The 18,789-nt window shown below is 45.9% G+C and overlaps 1 protein-coding gene across 2 annotated transcripts in view; it reads right to left on the bottom strand.

The window, feature by feature from the left end:
- The window catches only part of CYFIP2 (cytoplasmic FMR1 interacting protein 2), a 135,738-nt gene that overhangs the window by 97,770 nt on the left and 19,179 nt on the right, over positions 1 to 18,789 (bottom strand). For both annotated transcript variants that reach the window (XM_069592494.1, XM_069592495.1), the window contains exons 2-6: positions 15,058 to 15,197; positions 13,200 to 13,289; positions 5,008 to 5,085; positions 3,399 to 3,500; positions 989 to 1,170 (exon numbers count right to left, since the gene is read on the bottom strand). In XM_069592494.1, the coding sequence (XP_069448595.1) occupies positions 989 to 1,170; positions 3,399 to 3,500; positions 5,008 to 5,085; positions 13,200 to 13,289; positions 15,058 to 15,174 (569 nt within the window). In that variant the 5' untranslated portion in view covers positions 15,175 to 15,197. The remainder of the gene's footprint in view (positions 1 to 988; positions 1,171 to 3,398; positions 3,501 to 5,007; positions 5,086 to 13,199; positions 13,290 to 15,057; positions 15,198 to 18,789) is intronic.

The following is an 18,789-nucleotide window of genomic DNA, read 5'->3' as shown; positions in this document are numbered from 1 at the left end:
AAACAGTGAGGATCAGTCTGTTGTCTGCTTTCTCTGGTTACCTCGGAGCCCCAAGAGGAGGTTGTTCAAGGACAGGGGCCCTCTTCATCGTGACACAGCAAACTCTTCTCAAGAGATATGTATGGACACCTTGGAGCTTATCTGAGCCTCAAGCAACACAGGTGGATTTGCTACTTTCACCTGCACTCCCCCACTTTGGGGTGGCTGTATACACATTTCTGGAGAGGAATGACCCGTCCCCAACTCTCAGTCCTTCTTTCTTGTGAGCTGACATTGACCCTCAACTGACCCCAAGGGTGAGCACCCCTCCCATCAGCACCACCCCAACACATTCATACACAGTATCTGATGGAGGGATCAGCACAGGAACAAGCTGGACCAAGGACAATCCTTCTTGGGGCTTTTGCAAAATATTTGCAAGGAGCTGCATCCTTTCCTTTCTTAGGAACTGGGGTTGCTACACTGACTGGAGGGACGCTGCTAGAGGCCACACAGGGCACAAGCCTGAGAACGAAGTGGTCACTGGGGAAAGCTGAGCTGAGAGGCAGAGGGAACCAGACCAACAGCATCACCTGAGTACCTGGATCAGGTAGACCAGGACTTTTCTGTTCTGGGAGCCAACCCAGTTTCTTCTTTCACATGAGCAGTTTGAACTGGCTTTCTGATTCTTGCAGAGAATGACTCCTGTGGCCATTTTAGGATTATATTAATCATAATCTCAGACTGCATGGGACACAGAAAATGCTGCTCCACTGGTGGGGTAAATGAGGATTTGATTCCACGTCGAGATTGAAAACCCTGCCAAGACCCAGTTCTCCAAAGCTCAGCTCTGTATCTTATTCCTTAAGCTGCAAAAACAGAGGCAGACCCAACCCTGCTGTGTCTGTGGAGTGGCTAGCTTGGTTCTGAGCCTGTTAGGAGGTCTCTTCTCTCTCCCACAAGCTGGCTGCCCAGGAAGGTGGGGCGGAGGAGGGAGAGGAGCCCTGACCTCTTGTAGGCAGAGTGGTCGTTCTTGACACTGCACTTCATATTCTTCAGCTCGTCCAAGACTGCAAACATGTTGATGAACTTGCCCAGGGTCAGGAGGTAGGCCTCGGAGACAAAGTCCTTCCTCCGCTCGGCATGGCACAGTCGCTTCACCTCACTGCAGAACCGCTCGATGGCTTTGCGCTGTGGGCAGAGGGGCGGCGGGTCAGGACTGGGCAGCCTGGTGGGGCGGCTCGCTGAGCTCCCTGGTTGGGAGCTGGTCAAGGCTCCCTGGGGGCTCTACTCAGAGCCTGGACTTTTAGAGAAAGGCAAAACTGCCTAGAGGTCTTCCTCAGAGGAGTCCTGAAATCCTAAGCTGATTTCTAGAGGGAAGCCCAGAACCTATCCCCAAGTGAGCCAAACCAATGAATTTATTCACCCCCTCCATGCTGAGAAAGCTGCTATCTTGTTCATGTGTGATTCCTAGCACTTAGGACAGTGCAGGCATCAGACAATGAGGGGGTAGCAATGGACAGTGAGAGGGACACTCAGAGAAAGCTCCGTTCATCCAATAGATGCTGTTTATTGAGGATCTCCTATGTGCCAGGCATCATTCTTGGCCCTGGGGTAAAGTGGGGAACAAAACAGAAAAAAAAAGTCTCTACCCAAAGGAACTTACATTCTAGTGATGGTTACAGAAAACAAAATATCAAATAAATTCTCTATATCAGAAGGTGGTATGAGCTGTGGACAAAAATAAAGCAAGGAAAGGAGGTAGGGAGACCTTCAAAGGCCAGATCAAGCCACTTTCTCCCTCCAGAGTGTAAGTCCAACAAAACTTTCCAGGGTGATGGAAATGTTCTGTATCTGCACTGTCCAACACAATGGCCACTCATCACATGTGAGTACTGAGCACTGGAAATGCAAGTGCCAAGGAGGATACACATTTTACATTTTATTTAATTTGAATTCAAGTAGACGGCCATACATGGCTACTGGTGACTGTACTGGACAGAGGGGTTTTCAATTACTCCATAGCCTCCCTTCTCTAAATACATCTTGTCAGGAGGCCCTCAGTTTAGTACTTACTTCATTTTGGGGTTGTTTTGCTCTCTTGGACCTGTCTTCCCAAAGAGCTTTTAGGCCCCCTGAAGGCAGGTCCATGATGCTAATAACAGCATCTGTGAATTAGTAAACCTGCTCTGTAGCGAGAGCTCTACAAATAGGGCTCTTTACTAATGGACCTTATTTATCCTTAGAGAAAACCTGTGAAATGGGCATTCTTTCCAGGGGGTGAGAATACTGAAGGTGTCAGAGGTCTGAAATGACTTGAAGGTCACAGCCAGAAGGTGGCAGAACCCTGGCCTGCTCTGCCTTCAAGGCTCTATCTGCATCTTCCCCACCACTTCCAGGAGGCCAGCACAGAGCTGGGCGCAGGGCTGAGCCTGGGCCAGTGCTTGCACGCCTACTTATGAGGCTCATAAATACATGCAGAACACATGGAGGGCACAGGGTGCACGGCAGGACTCCCACCCAGGCACAGGGTGGGCTTAAACTGCTCAGCCTGCACTCCTGAATGGCTTCCAACAAAACCATGATAACCAGCTTGCCCTCTTACCTGTCACTCACAGGAATCTTTGGCCATCTTTTCTCTTTTCCTCCTTTAAACACTTGCTCTTCTTGGCCTCCCAGCTGGTCTCCCTGCTGTTACTCTTCCCCCCTCACTTCCACTCCCTCGCCCTTGACACCTGCCCCTCACCTCCCATCCACTAGCCACACAGCAGCAACAACGTTGTTCCAACACTCTGATCAGATCATGTCACTGGAAACCTCCAACAGCTTCCCGTAATGCTTGAAGAAAATCCATGTTCTTTACACAGCTATAATGCTCTATAAGTGAGCCCCCGCTCACCTCTCCAGCCTCACCTTTTCTCACTCCCTCAGCTCACTACGCAATCTCCTTGGCTTCGTTCCATTTCTTAAACCCGTCATGCTTCTTGAGGTTGCAGGACCTTTGCCTCTCAGTTCCTTCTGCCTGGATCATCTGCCCCTGGATCATCACCTGCCTGCCTCTTTCACATCATACAGTTCAAACGCCACCTCCCTGGAGGCTGGCCCTGAGGTTCATCCGTGTCGCAAACACCCTCCACACCAGAGGTTTGCTAACTGCACTTTATTCACAGCACATGTTCTGTTGTGTATGGTTTATGGTCAGTCTCTCTTCCCACCCAAAATACTCTCCTTTGCCCACTAGGATGTGAACTGTATGGAGGGAGGGTGCTTGTCTGTCTTGCTCACCCTGGGGTGGGTCAGGGGCACTAGACAGTGTTTTGTAGAATGAATGAAGAACACGGCACAGAAATCCAGACCCTGTGTCTAGAAGGTGGGGCCCTTCTCAGTTGTCCTGGCCCAGACCCGCCCCGGCCCCTCACCTGAAAGTACATGAACTTCATGAGCTTGGTGACCTCAGGCTCCAGCACTTCTACCGTCTTCTCATAGATTTCCACTCGGTTGGGCTGCTCATTGCATTTCACCTGCAGGGAGACAGGGGGTTTCGCACACCCTGGTTTGCCCAGGCAGTCCTGGTTCACACCTGCTGTCTTATTAATAGGGCACGTTTTCACTCTCGAATGCACTTCATTTAGTATGAGAAGTGATATGGTGGCTACACAGCGAGAGGAGGCGGGGGCAGCCCTGATGAAGAGTCAGTGCTTCTAGGCAGGACTGCTCCCTAGACATCGGCTGCGGGAAGGAAACCAGCTGGTCCCTGGAACAGAGCCCTCCTCCCCCACAGTCTGTTTAGGCCCCCACCATGTGCTGTACGCACGTCTACGTTCATCTACGAGGTCTCCCTCCTTCCATCTTTCCCTCAGTGCCACCCCAGGGGGCCTCTGCCAGAGTCTAAGCAGGGAAGAATGTTCTGTCCGTGGCTCTGAGTGCACTCGGGGCAAAGCCGCTGTCCACACCCGAGCCCAGTGAGGAGCCCATTTTCTCTGCCCAAGGGTTTTCGGCACATCAGAATCACGTGGCAGGTGTGTTCACAGCACGTGCACACAAGGCTGCTAAGAGGTCATCGACCAGTGTTAGCAAAGGGTAATAAGCACAAGGACATTCTTCACACTGTTGTTTAGAAATTGTGGAAATGGCAGTATGAGCCAAACATCCACCAGCCAATGATTAAGTGGATAAAGTATTAATACAATGCACCATCATTAATGTAACTGTTAGGGCTGATGGGACAGATCTCTGACCTCACATGGAAAGGTTGCTACCATAAATCTGCGTGGAAATAGCTGCAGGAAAGTAAGAGTAATTTAATCCTGTTTTTATTGAATAAAACACAAAACAGTGCGTGTGCTGGTGTGCCCATATATAATACAGGTACAGAGACTCTGAAAGGGTGTGAACAAAGCTGCTAGTAAGCAGTTCCCTCTGGGGGTTAGGACTGGGAGCAAGGGAGAGGAATGGTTTCTGTTTACACACTTGGGGTTTGTTGCTTTGGTGATGGTGGGACCCATGAATATAATATGATAATGATAAAAATACTGTCTGTATGTGTTAACATGAAAAAAGTCAGCTACAAAGAATGAAGTATAAAAAAGCAAGTGGTGGAACCATATAAATAAGAAACAACACACTTTTGTAAATGACAATAATTTACAAAATAATAATCAGAAATATTCATGTTGTTGGAGGAAAGAGAGTCAGATGAACATGTCGGAAAGGGTCCACAGTGATTACGCTTTGGTGGGAGGTGGGGATTTTGGTGGTGGAGGGAGAGGGTGAGGCTGACTTGCTTTCTACTTTACACCTTTCTGCAGTGGTTTGGGTATTGTACAGTTAGCATATACTGCTTTCAAAATAAAAGGACAATGAGAAATTTTTTAAAGTTGGCGTCAGCTTCATGGGATGCTCTCTGCACGTGTTCAGTGAGCACCCTTGGATAAGAGACTCCGCTTCACCCCCTGTCACCTGGAGAAGGTCAGTAACCTGGATGGGGTGGGAGGAGGGAGTAGCCGTCCCTCTTGGGGCAGGACTCACCTGGGGGATGGCCCGGGAACAGCTGCGCCAGGTGTATAGCATGACTGCATACTCGTGCCCTTCCTCCAGCATTTCATTCTGAAAAGCAAAACACGCTCAACAGGGAAAAACCACTCCAGGGCCACAAGACTTCTCAACAGCTCCCCTTGCCTCCACATCCTGGGACTCACAGTGTGGTCTCTGAACCAGCAGCATCAGCATCGCCTGGGGTGGGGGGGGTTGCTTATTAGAAATGCAGAGTCTCAGGCTCCTCCCTGGGCCTTTGGAATCTAAATCTGCATTTCAATAAAATCCCCAGGGAACTCACATTCTGAGGTGCACAATAAGTTTGAGAAGCACTGGCCTAAATTATCCTCATCAGTCACCCCATGGCTCTATCAGCCGGACACACTTTTCAGAGACAGATAGCTACCTCAGAAAGGTGGAGCAGACCCATTAGCTCCAACAGCAAAAGTTGTCCCAGATGGCAAGAAAGCAAGCAAGCAGCCAAACAGAATGCACAGCAGGTAGATTAAAAAAAAAGAGCAAAAATTATGAAAGTATAATATATTGTTGTATGGACTTGCCTGGTAGCCCAGTGGTAAAGAATACGCCTGCCAATGTGAGTTCAATCCCTGGCTTGGGAAGACCCCCTGGAGAAAGAAATGGCAACCCACTCCAGTAGTCTTGACTGGGAAATCCCATGGACAGAGGAACCTGGTGGGCTACAGTCCATGACGTTGCAAAGAGTTGGACATGATTGATTTCAAGATTAAAGCAAGAGAGTTCCAGAAAAACATCTATTTCTGCTTTATTGACTATGCCAAAGCCTTTGACTGTGTGGATCACAATAAACTGTGGAAAATTCTGAAAGACATGGGAATACCAGACTACTTGACCTGCCTCTTGAGAAACCTATATGCAGGTCAGGAAGCAACAGTTAGAGCTGGACATGGAACAACAGACTGGTTCCAAATAGGAAAAGAAGTACGTCAAGGCTGTATATTGTCACCCTGCTTATTTAACTTCTATGCAGAGTACATCATGAGAAACGCTGGACTGGAAGAAACACAAGCTGGAATCAAGATTGGCGGGAGAAATCTCAATAACCTCAGCTATGCAGATGACACCACCCTTACGGCAGAAAGTGAAGAGGAAGTAAAGAGCCTCTTGATGAAAGTGAAAGTGGAGAGTGAAAAAGTTGGCTTAAAGCTCAACATTCAGAAAACGAAGATCATGGCATCTGGTCCCATCACTTCATGGGAAATAGATAGGGAAAGAGTGGAAACAGTGTCAGACTTTATTTTGGGGGGCTCCAAAATCACTGCAGATGGTGACTGCAGCCATGAAATTAAAAGACGCTTACTCCTTGGAAGAAAAGTTATGACCAACCTAGATAGCATATTGAAAAGCAGAGACATCCTTTGCCGACTAAGGTCCGTCTAGTCAAGGCTATGGTTTTTCCTGTGGTCATGTATGGATGTGAGAGTTGGACTGTGAAGAAGGCTGAGCACCGAAGAATTGATGCTTTTGAACTGTGGTGTTGGAGAAGACTCTTGAGAGTCCCTTGGACTGCAAAGAGATCCAACCAGTCCATTCTGAAGGAGATCAGTCCTGGGTGTTCACTGGAAGGACTGATGCTGAAGCTGAAACTCCAGTACTTTGGCCACCTCATGTGAAGAGTTGACTCATTGGAAAAGACTTTGATGCTGGGAGGGATTGGGGGCAGGAGGAGAAGGGGACAACAGAGGATGAGATGGTTGGATGGCATCACTGACTCAATGGACGTGAGTCTGAGTGAACTCCGGGAGTTGGTGATGGACAGGGAGGCTTGGCGTGCTGCGATTCATGGGGTCGCAAAGAGTCAGACACAACTGAGCGACTGAACTGAACTGATTGAAAAATATCTTGGTGGAATACGTACCAAGACTATGAGGAGCAAGCTCTCTGTGGGGCTGGATAAATGGGAGCTTTCACTTTTCGTACCACATAGTGCTATAATGTTTGCATTTTAATAACAGCCCATGTTGCTATTTCATATGCAGGAAGATGGTTAAGATCAAGATTAAGATTTTTAAAAATAATACAGAGCAGATGGTAAAATTAACAACAGCATGAAAAATGAATCTGATTACTCACCTCACCTAGTAACTGCTTCACCTAGTAACTGCTTCAGTGGAAAGAGCCCTAAACTCAGGGTCCAAATATCAGGGCTGAAGTCCCAGCTTCGTCACTTCTTAGCCCTTTGGCCTTTAGGAAGTCACTTAACCTAAAATTCTCCATTTAGTTATCTGTATAATGATGATGAAAACAACCTTAGAGAATTTTGTGAGAACTGAATAGAATACAAACACACAGTTGCGGTCTAGTCGTGTCTGACTCTTTGTGACCCCATGGACTATAGCCCGCCAGGCCTCTCTGTCCATGGGATTTCCTAGGCAAGAATACAGGAGTGGGTTGCCAATTCCTTCCCCAAGGGATCTTCCTGACCTAGGGATCAAACCCACCTCTCCTGCATTGCAGGCGGATTCTTTGCCACTGAACCACCAGGGAAGCACACAAACATACATACACACTAGGCAATCTGTAAAGAGAGTTTGGAGTATTACTAGGGAAAAGACAGTCTGGCAGTTCCTCAAAAAGTTAACTCACAGAGTTACCATATGATTCAGCAATTTCACTCTGAGGTATATACCCAAGAGAAATGAAAGCATATGTCCACACTGAAACTCCACACTTGCTCACAGCAACATTATTCTAATAGTCAAATAACAGAAACAACCCAACTGTCCATTGGCGGATGAATGGATAAATAAAATGTGATACAGCCATGCAGAGGAACAGTTGCTGCTACTGCTAAGTCACTTCAGTCGTGTCTGACTCTGTGCGACCCCAGAGACGGCAGCCCACCAGGCTCCCCCGTCCCTGGGATTCTCCAGGCGAGAACACTGGAGTGGGTTGCCATTTCCTTCTCCAATGCATGAAAGTGAAAAGTGAAAGTGAAGTCACTCAGTCGAGTCCGACTCTTAGCGACCCCATGGACTGCAGCCCACCAGGCTCCTCCGTCCATGGGATTTCCAGGCAAGAGTACTGGAGTAGGGTGCCATTGCCTTCTCCGAGAGGAACAGTATGCATCTGTAAAAAGGAATGAAGTATTGATCCATGCTACAACATGGGCGAACTTTGAAAACATTATGCTAAGTGAAAGAAAGCAGACACAAAAGGCTGCTATTATGTGATCCATTTAGATGAACTGTTCAGAATAACCAAATCCATAGAAACAGAAACCAGATTAGTGGTTGTGGGAGAGCAGAATTGGGAGGGACTGCTACAGGGTTTGGGGTTTCTCTTTGTGGTGACAGAAATTAGACAGGGGCAATGATTGTATAACATTGTGAATCTACCATAAAAATAGTGAAGTATACACTTTAAACGGTGAATCTTATGTTATATGAAGGACATCTCAAAAAATATACTAAAAAATAGTATTACTAGGCCATCTCTTTTGTAAATGTTCACAATGATACAAAAACGAGCCTTTACTCATTTATTTTTTATCCCACACATCACATCTATTTCATAATATCTTCCTAGCACAAGATCAGATTTAATTTGAAGCTTATTCCTTTTTATAGTTTTGTTTTCAACGGCAAATGTCACTGACGAGTCACACTTTCAATTCTTAATTTAGAGAACTCTTTAAATCAGTAACATGTTGTCCTTGAGACCAGAGAGAACCAAGATCAAGTCTGTGGGTCTTCTACTGCCTTTGCTTCAGAACATGTGTCAGAAAAGGGAAGTGACAGTAACGTGTAGGGAACATGTGTCTAATTATTAGCATCGAGCTGCCCACTGACAGGTGTTAGTATCCCACTCATTCACCCACTGAACCTTTCACTGAGCACTCACGCATTCCCCTTCAGTGCTCCATGCTAGGAACAGGCCAGTGAACAAGAATGCTGTGGACTCTGCCCTGTGGACAGCTCAGCTGACCATCAGTTAGGTTTGTTGTATAATCATGCCTGGAATATAGAGGTCAAGATGGCGTGGTGGATAGAGCCTCAGGGAATTTGACTTCTGCTCTTGGCTCTGCTTGGACCCACCTTTTACCTGGAAAATGTCATGGTTTCATCATCTGGAGGCAGAGAATTGGCCTAAATCCACAGTCCCCAACATTTTTGGCACCAGAAACTGGTTTCAGGGAAGACAAATTTTGCATGGACCAAGGTGGGGGGTGAAGGTGGTTTCAGGAGGATTCAAGTGCATTACATTTATTGTGTACTTTATTTCTATTATTTCTTTCTTTATTTCTATTATTATTACATCAGTTCCACCTCAGATCTCCAGGCATTAGAACCCAGAAGTTGGAGCTCTCTGGCCTAAATCACTAGTTTTCAACCTGGCTACCCATTAGTCACCTGGGTAACTCTGAAAACTCCTGATGCCCAGGATGGATTCCAGTGGAATGAAATCTTTATCTCTAGGGGAGGGGTCCAAGCATGAGTGGTTTTTTTTTTTTTTAAATGTTTTCTAGGTGATTTCAATGTGGAGCCCAGGTTTACAGCTGCAAGACTAAGGATCTCTCAAGTCCTTTACATTTGTAAGATCCTGTAGGTCCATCCTGCTGCTGCTAAGTTGCTTCAGTCATGTCTGACTCTGTGCGACCCCGTAGACGGCAGCCCACCAGGGTCCACCATCCCTGGGATTCTCCGGGCAAGAATGCTGGAGTGGGTTGCTATTTCCTTCTCCAATGCATGAAAGTGAAAAGTGAAAGTGAAGTCGCTCAGTCGTGTCCGACTCTGTGCTACCCCATGGACTGCAGCCTACCAGGCTCCTCCACCCATGGGAGTTTCCAGGCAAGAGTACTGGAGTGGGGTGCCATTGCCTTCTCCATAATTTAACCCAATGTGAATTCAGTTCAAGTTTCAGATTCTGGCAGACTGTACCTCTCAGCACTTAACTTTGGACACTAGGCCCCCATCTCACTCCCAGCAAAGAACCCTTGACTGTTCCTTGTAGCTGGTCAATTACATGGTTTACGCACTTTTTCCTCTTCCTCTTTTCTCTGGCTATCCTGCCTTTGAGAGATTCACCTTGCCCCAGTGTGGGCAGGAGTAATACAAGAGGATGAACATCTAATGAAGCCTCTTGCTGCTGATAAGCTACTCTAGACAAAGTCTGAGCAGGGTTCAAGGATGAAACTGTTGAGGAAGTGAGGTTTGGGTATTATCCATGAACATCAGCAGTGCACCCTAGTTTGGACTTTGCCTAAAACTTTATCAACACTATCCCTGCATCAGTAGAATAGTGGCCCCCAGAAAGATGTCTGCAACCTAAACCGTAGGACCTATGGAAACAATACCAAAAGGATGGCATGAAGCTAGCAACCTTGAGAGGGGGAGGTTATCCTGGGTTATTGGGTGGACCCGGTTGGTGGCAAGGGTCCTAAGGGAGGTGAGAGGGTCAGAGCAGGAGGCGTGAGGATGGAAGCAGAGACTGAAGTGGTGTGACTGCTGGCTGGAAGGGTGCTGAGCCAAAGAGCAGGCTGCCTCTACAACCTGGAAAAACAAGGCCACAGATTCTCCTCCAGCGCCTTCAGAAGTGAATGCAGCCCTGCCAACACCTGGATTTTAACCTTTTAAGATCCCATGTCAGACTTCGACCAAAAGAACTGTAAGCAAGTGAATCTGTGTTATTTTAGGTCACCAAATCTGTGATAATCAGTACAGCAGCAACAGAAAAGGAATACAGTCCCTCTCCAAACTGGCCCCTCCTCTGATTGCACTACTGGTGCCCCTGACCTGGTTTTTTCAGGAAACCTCAGTCAGCATCGTTCCAGCTCCCCTCGGCCCCAGCCCCCAGCAGACTGTGAAGCCAGGCAGAGTCGCCCTCCAATGCCTCCTACATCCCTGACCCCTTAGCCGCTCCTCAGGCCACTGCCCTCATCCAGCCCTTGATGCCTCCAGGGTAGATAACCTTATCTCAACTGATCTATTTGCCTCTCTCATGCCTCCTTACCACTCATTCGGCACAAAACTAACAAGCGAAATTTATTTCTCAAGTGTAGTTCTGTTCACATTTTCCTCATTAATGAAAACTGTCTATTGCTACTGATTTTTTTTTTAATTAAATGAATGACAGCCCTGTTATGGGCTGACTGGTGTCATCCCCCCACCCCCAAATTCATATGTTGAAGTCCTAGACCCAGGACCTCAGAATGTGACTATATTTGGAGACAGGGCCTTTAGAGAGATGATTAAGTTAACATGAGGCCATTATCCAACCTGACTGAATTTGGACACACAGAGAGACACCTTACATGTGTCTACACAGACAAAAGGCCACGAGAGGACACAGCCAGAAGGTGAAGAGAGGCCTCAGAAGAAGCCAACCCTGCCGACACCGTGTTACTAGATTTCTTGTCTCCAGAAACAGAAGATAAATTTGCTATTTAAGTCTGTGGTATTTTGTTATGGCAGCTCTAGCAAACTAAGACACTTTCTATGCACCTAATTCATTATGAATATCACCAAGAATTTTCCTACATGTACTTCACAGTTCCAACCCAGGCAATCTCTGAAAACTTTTGCCTCTGAGCCTCTCCTTATGGTGTTTCCACCAGCTGGTTTGACCTCCCCATCTCCTCTCTGACAGATAAAATTCTAATTGGGTGGGTCAGCGGAGGTCAGAGCTGGGAATCGTAAGTCCAGGATTCTAGGTTCAACCTTGTGATTTACCAATTGTGTGATGATGAGCAACCTGCTTATTAACCTCTCTAGGTCTCAGTTTTCTCATCCCTAAAATGTGTATAATGATCTCTTTGCAAATCACAGGCTGTAATAAGGCTCCAATGATATTGCATATGAGAGAATTTTACACAGTTTAAAGTACAATATACATATATGTAAATATATATATATACACATATAGTTACAATGTGTGTATGTGTGCAAAGTATACAAAGCTATACTCAAAAGCTGCTTCCTGCAACAAGCTTTTTCTGACCCTCTCAAGGCCACTTAAAAACTCTGAACTTTCACCATGTCTTTGTACATCTTCAACTTTGTACAGTTTTGTTTGCAAAGACTTGTCTACAGCATGTTTTATAGTCAAATAGATTTGGGTTTAGCTCTGTCATTTGTCAGCGGCAGGACCCTGAGTAAGTGACTTCACTTTTCTTCACTTCACTTTTCCCCATCCATAAAATGGGTATTGTAATAAAACATTCTTCCCAGGGTTGAGGTGATGATTAATTGACAATGCATTTGAAATACCTGCAGAGAAAATGTTCAAAAAAGGCTAAGTCTGTCTACTTCCCACTTGATTCATTGAGAACTAAGACCCCATCTGTCCTTGCATACATGCCGTGCCCCCCCGCCCTCCAACCCTTCAGCATTTAGCAGGGTCTGATCAAGTACCAGGGACACAATATTTATTGAATGAATCGGTAGGGTGTGGTGAGACAAGGGTTTAGGCTATTGATGATATAGTGAGAAAGGTCCACTGAGCTGCAGGCAGAGCCTGTGAATGAGAAATTATGGAATTCTTTTGTTCTTTATTCTTTTTAAAGAAACTAAACTTTTTATTTTAAGTCTTAGGTCAGGATGTGCACAGCATGTGAGATCTCGGTTCCCCAACCAGCGACTGAACTTGTGCCCCCTGCACTGGGAGCACAGTCTTAACCACTGGACTGCCAGGGAAGTCCCTGAATTCTTTAAATGCCAGTGATGCACGAGGGTGAAATCATGAAAGCCAAAGGGAGAAAGGTACCCACTCAGGTGGGTCAGACACAGACCCATCAAACCGCTGGCCCCTGTCTGTGAATGATTTAGGCCACCAGCTTCCTCCAATCAAGAATGTGTTACTCCAAAACTTTGAGAAACTTTGTGCTTTGGTCAAGAGCCAAAATCCACACAGCCAGTAATCTATAAAGTACAAAACAAGGCAAGACCTAATAAACTGTTAACTCCAAAGCTAGAGAGAAGCTCAGGAAAGCCAACAGTGGGAAGAGAGTTGGGCCCCAAAGGTGAGCAGGATTTGCAAGGCTGGAGGATACAGACCAGTGTACCCCCAGGCATGGAGAGGGGATGGGTGGGGCGGGAAAAAGAGCTTGAGGAGATAGATCCTTCCGAGGCAGTGGGTTCTTGGAATAGCTGAGCCCCTGCCCCCACAAGGAGGGGCTATGTCTGCGCCTGAGGGCCACGGAGACTTACCATGCTGGAGTGCACTGTAGCCTGCTCGATGTACCTTGCGATGCCCGTGACAAAGGCGTTCCTGTCCTCGAAGTTTGTGTCAAAGTTAGCCTGCAGGGATTAAAGGACAGGAACACTTAGTGGCTGGAAAACAGGTTCAAGATGGCTGGGTGTCCAGGAAATAAACTGCTGCCAGCCAAGGCCCAAGTTCTCTGGGGAAATCTATCTCCACACCGCCCTTTCATCTTCCACCGAGAAATCCCACCCTGCATTCCACTGGGCAGAAGCGGGCCACACACAGGGGCTGCATCTGCTTCCCATGGGTAATCAGGTTCACCCAGAGAGCCTCACAAGTAAAAACTTAAACTATACAAGCCTAAATAGCTGTTAAAAGTGGAGATTTTTTTTTTTTTTAAACAGAAGCAGACTCACAGATATAGAAGAAAAACTAGTGGTTTTTTTTCTAGAAGGGGAAGAGCAAAATGGTGGGGTGGGAAGCACACACTAGTGGGTGTAAGATAGGCTCAAGGTTGTATTGTATAACACTGGGAATATAGCCAATATTTTGCAATAGCTGTAAATGAAAAGTAACCTTTAAAAATTGCATTAAAAATTTAAAGATGTTTTTAAAGGTGACGATTCTAAAGAAAAGGAAAGGTATATAGTGTTTTCATCTTGTTGTTGCAAAATATTTGCCAGAGGGTACAGATACCTCTGTATAAGAATAATAACTGCAGTAAATTTTTGTAATAAAAAAGCTGGAAACCATCCAAATGTCCATTAACAGCAAAAAGCTAAATAAATAATAGCATATCCATACAATGGGCTTATAGGTACTATGTGCTGGTTAAAAATAGTATGGTAGCATTGTAGTATTATCAGGAAAAATACCCATGATAAATTTTAAGTTAAAAAAGTCAAATCGTAGAGGCTTTTACCATCCTGTTTTGGTATTAAAAAAAAGTTATATATCTAAATGGTAAAAAGATGTGTGGATATATACAGACATAGTTTCAGGGAAATTTTTATTTGTTATACTTTGCTGCAGCAGCAGCTGTATTGCTTATAATAAAAAGATATTTACATAATTAAAAACTTACTGTGGGTTAGACAATATGAATAAACCAACATGATGAGTTGAACCTTCAGGCATGTGCTTAATAAATCAAGCCATTGAATGAAATTAGAAATATACCACACATTTTTTCTTAGTCTCATTTAGCAGTCTCAGAACTTTCAAAAGGTCAAATACAGCAAGAATGCTAAAAACTTACAATTAACTTACTCTTCCTTAACACGGTATACTTGCCCAGCACACTCAGACAAGGGGCTATTTGCGAGGCTGACTCTGGCTGCACCAATACCCTTCCCACCATGCCCGGTGGGATCACAGTTTTGAGCAACCTGATCACAGTTTGTCACGAGCTTGCCTCTTTTGGGCAAAGCAAACAACTGTGACCAGCTTCCCCGAGCCATTATCGGCTGTGGGGAGTTGAAGATCTCTTCTCACATACACGAAGAAAAAGTAATTACCCAGGCAGGCTCTAGGGGTTTTTTAATGGTGATATTTAATTCATGAGGTCAGAGCTGCCAAAACCTTGGTTGGTGCCACAGCAAGAACAGCCGGGAAGGTATTTGGGGTCAGAACAAATCAACAAGCCTTCCTCTGGGAAGAGAAATAGCACTGGTATACGTTTACTAGCTAATCTATTTCTTACACTCAGCTCCACCACTGCAGCGGGGACTTCGTCAGTTCACAACCTTTCACCTTCTAGATTCAGGCAGCCCCCTCCCCTCTGCCTGCAGGGCAAACCCTCTCAGGGGGTCCCCAGAATTCCTGAGTCCCTCATCCTGGTCCCGGTGCTCTGGGAGGACTTACCTGGTACATTATGGAGGAAGGTGGGGGTTCGATGCATGGCTGCTGGTCAGGGAGGGGCAGCTCTTCCAGTAGGTCCACGTTGGACAGGGCATCTTCCAGGGTGACGTGGGTGGTCATGGCTGCAGTTTCTGTTGTCCGTGCTGAGGGGATGCAAGAGAAGGAACCGGAGAGTTTCAGGGGCCTCCAAACATTTTTCCCAGGCCACCCCTGTCCAGGCTTCTTCCAGGGCATCCAGGGAGGTAAGTAACATGCACTGAGACCACTTCCACTTGCTACTCAACCTGTGTGGGAAATCTAAGGATATCCTTACAGTTTGGGTGTATGTGTGTGTTAGTTGCTCAGTCATGTCTGACTCTTTGTGACCCCATGGACTGAAGCTCATCAAGCTCCACTTCCACGGAATTCTCCAGGCAAGAATACTGGAATGGGTGGCCATTCCTTTCTCCAGGGGATCTTCCTGACCCAGGGACCGAACCCGGGTCTCTCACATTGCAGGCAGATTCTTTACTGTCTGAGCCACCAGGGAAGCCCTCTTGACATTTACAAAGTACTTTTTTATGTCTGTTGCTTCGACTGAACCTCACACCACAATTCTCTCATGGCAGGCGGTATCACATCCACATAATTGATGGAAGACCAAGGCTCAGGGAAGTTACGTGATGCCCGTGCAACCACAGAGACCAGAAGCAAAGGACCTCAAGTCATGCCTGACGCGGAGACATGGGTCAAAGTCAACCTCCAGTTTTTGCTATTTGAGGAGATATTTATCAGTTCCACTCTTCAATTCTTGCATAACACAAATATCCATTATTAAGAGTGCCAAAGATTATCAACTTGAAACCAGAGTTTGAAATTAAGCTGGGAATCAGAGAATTCAGACTCTAGAGAATTTAACCTGATTTGCAAAAACATTAGAGCCATTGTCTTCCTTGGCCTAGAGGTATGGTATTCTTTGTGAGCTACACCAAGCAAATAAGCCAGAGATGGATATTTTTGTGTCTCAAACCCTGGCAGAGTACAGAGGCTTTGCTGAAAACTTTGCCAGACATTGAAGTTGAAGAGGTTCTAAATAGCACTTACCTAGGTGGAGCTAACTGCTATTTTAAGAACTCAGCACTCAGCAAACAGAAAACTCATTTTTTAAAGCATATGCAAAACATTAATAAAACATGATCATGATTTAGGGCATAGAACAAGTTCTGACAAGTTCCCCCAAATATGACCTTCTAGAAGTCATATTCACTGACTATGTGCCATAAAATTACAAGTCAATAACACAACTTATAGCAAAGAAAAAAACCCAAGCCTGTGAAAATTTGTAAAAACGTATCTCTTAGGTTATTCATAGCTAAAGAGGAATTCAAATAGAAATTATAAAATATTTAGAACTGAAAGATAGAGAGCATGAATAAATGTCTCAATGCATTTCACAGAAACTAAGAAAGCAGAACTGCATGAACTGAATTTTCTGCTCAAAAACCTAAAAATGGATAAAAATCAACTCAAAGAAATGAGAATGCAGGGATTACTAACTACAAAAGCAGAACTATATGAAGCAAAAAACAAAGAAAACAAAAATAACAGTAGACTCGGTGAACAAAAATCGAAAAACTGAATTTTATAAAAAGATGATGAAGAAGAAGCCGCTGCTGCTAATCCTCTGTGTGCTAAGTCACTTCAGTCCTGACTCTTTGTGACCCCCCATGGACTGTAGCCCACCAAGCTCCTCTGTGCATGGGATTCTCCAGGCAAGAGTGCTGGAGTGGGTGGTCATTTTCAATCCCTTAGTACATATGAATAAAGAAACTCCGGGAAGGCAGACTGTGCTCCTGAGAGCGCCCCTCCCCTCCCCACCTCTAAGCCCAGAGAAGCCTGAGACCCGCATCAGGGCTGGAGTCTCAGTGTCAGAGGATCCGCCTTGCTCATTAGGAAATGAGAGACGAGGGCGGAAAAGAACCAGCGACAGCAGAGCTGGGCCAGGCTGTGGCCGGCTGACACAGCTGCACAGCGCACCCACGCAGGCTGCCCCAGCGTCTTCCTAAGGCCTGGTCGGGAGGGCAGGTGGGGTTGAGCTGCTGAGCACCGCTTCACGCCTCACTGAGCTCTTAACTCACCTCCCTGTCACGCGCTCCGGCAACAGTGAAGGCCCCATCCAATGAGGGCGCGGGGAGCTCAGAAGTGACTTCCCCCTCTGCCCTCTGCAGGAGCCTGGCCTCACGGGGGTGGGAGGTCTCAGGCCCTCTCCACACCTATGCTTCTTCCTCCACTTTCTCTCTCTGCCCTGAATTTTAACTGTGGTCTTCAGTTCTACAGCCAAACCATCCATCTGCCAGTCCACAGAAAAGACTGTCTTCTTTCTTACATTAATGTGAGGTTCATTTTGCACAATTTTTCTGGGCATAATGATCTATATGCTTTCTTATCTATATGATCTTCCCAGGTAGCATTAGTGGTAGAGAACCTGCCTGCCCAATGCAGGAGATTTATGAGATGTGAGTTTGATCTCTGGGTTGAGAAGATCCCCTGGAGGAGGGCATAGCAACCCACTCCAGTATTCTTGTCTGGAGAATCCCTTGCAGGCTGCAGTCCACAGGGTCGCAAAGAGTCAGACACAACTGAAGTGGCTTAGCATGCAATGATCTATAAGCTCCAAAGCCCCAACAATTCTCTTCATTAATTCAAATAATAATAAAGTTAACATTTTAAGCCCTTACTCTGTGTCACTCTGCCAAGCACTTGACTATTTTAATCTTGCATCAACACTATAAAGGTAAGTATTAATACTATGATTATTCCTATTTTACAGATGAGCAAACAGAAGCTCAGAATTAGATAATATTAAAAGGTCAAGTGCTAGCAAATGGTGGAGCTGGGCTTGGAACCTAGGTTTGTCTTACATAAGAAAAGCCTTTCCTCTCTCTAGCAGTTTGGTAGCAGAGAAGGCAATGGCAGCCCACTCCAGTACTCTTGCCTGGAAAATCCCATGGACGGAGGAGCCTGGTGGGCTGCAGTCCATGGGGTCGCAACTGAGCGATTTCACTTTCGCTTTTCACTTTCATGCATTGGAGAAGGAAATGGAAACCCACTCCAGTGTTCCTGTCTGGAGAATCCCAGGGATGGCGGAGCCTGGTGGGCTGCCATCTATGGGGTCGCACAGAGTTGGACACGACTGAAGCGACTTAGCAGCAGTAACAGTAGCAGCAAGAAAAGCCTAGATGGGTGGGATGGGGGGTTGTGAGAGGGAGGTTGAAGAGGGAGATGATACATGTAAATATATGGCTGATTCACTTCGTTGTACAGCAGAAACTAACACAACATTTGTAAAGCAACTATATCTCAATAAAAAAAAAAAAAGAGGCCTCAGTTCAGTTCAATTCAGCTGCTCAGTTGTGTCCAACTCTCTGTGACCCCAAAGAAAGGCCTGGAAGCAGCTATTTATCTATAACTGACAAGGCTGTGTCAAAGGACCAACTTGAGGCAGCTTCCAGTGGCCAAAGAGGGGGCAATCTGAGGACCAATTTGCACAAGTCAATGGACTTGAAACAATACAAATAGATAAGAGTCCATAAGACTGTAAAGACACTTAATAAAAACTTGGTTTTATGCCTCTGTTACTGTTGGATGATGCCTGTGAATCAACTTTCATATTGAAAATCAGTGAATAAAAGGAAAGAGTTTTCAAACATTGAATCATTCTTTCCTGTACCAACTGCATCACTGGATCACTAAATT

Source organism: Ovis canadensis, chromosome 5 (genome assembly GCF_042477335.2).
Source record: "Ovis canadensis isolate MfBH-ARS-UI-01 breed Bighorn chromosome 5, ARS-UI_OviCan_v2, whole genome shotgun sequence".
NCBI lineage: Eukaryota > Metazoa > Chordata > Mammalia > Artiodactyla > Bovidae > Ovis > Ovis canadensis.
The sequence above is the reverse complement of the archived record's forward strand: the minus strand, read 5'-3'. Positions and strand labels throughout refer to the sequence as shown.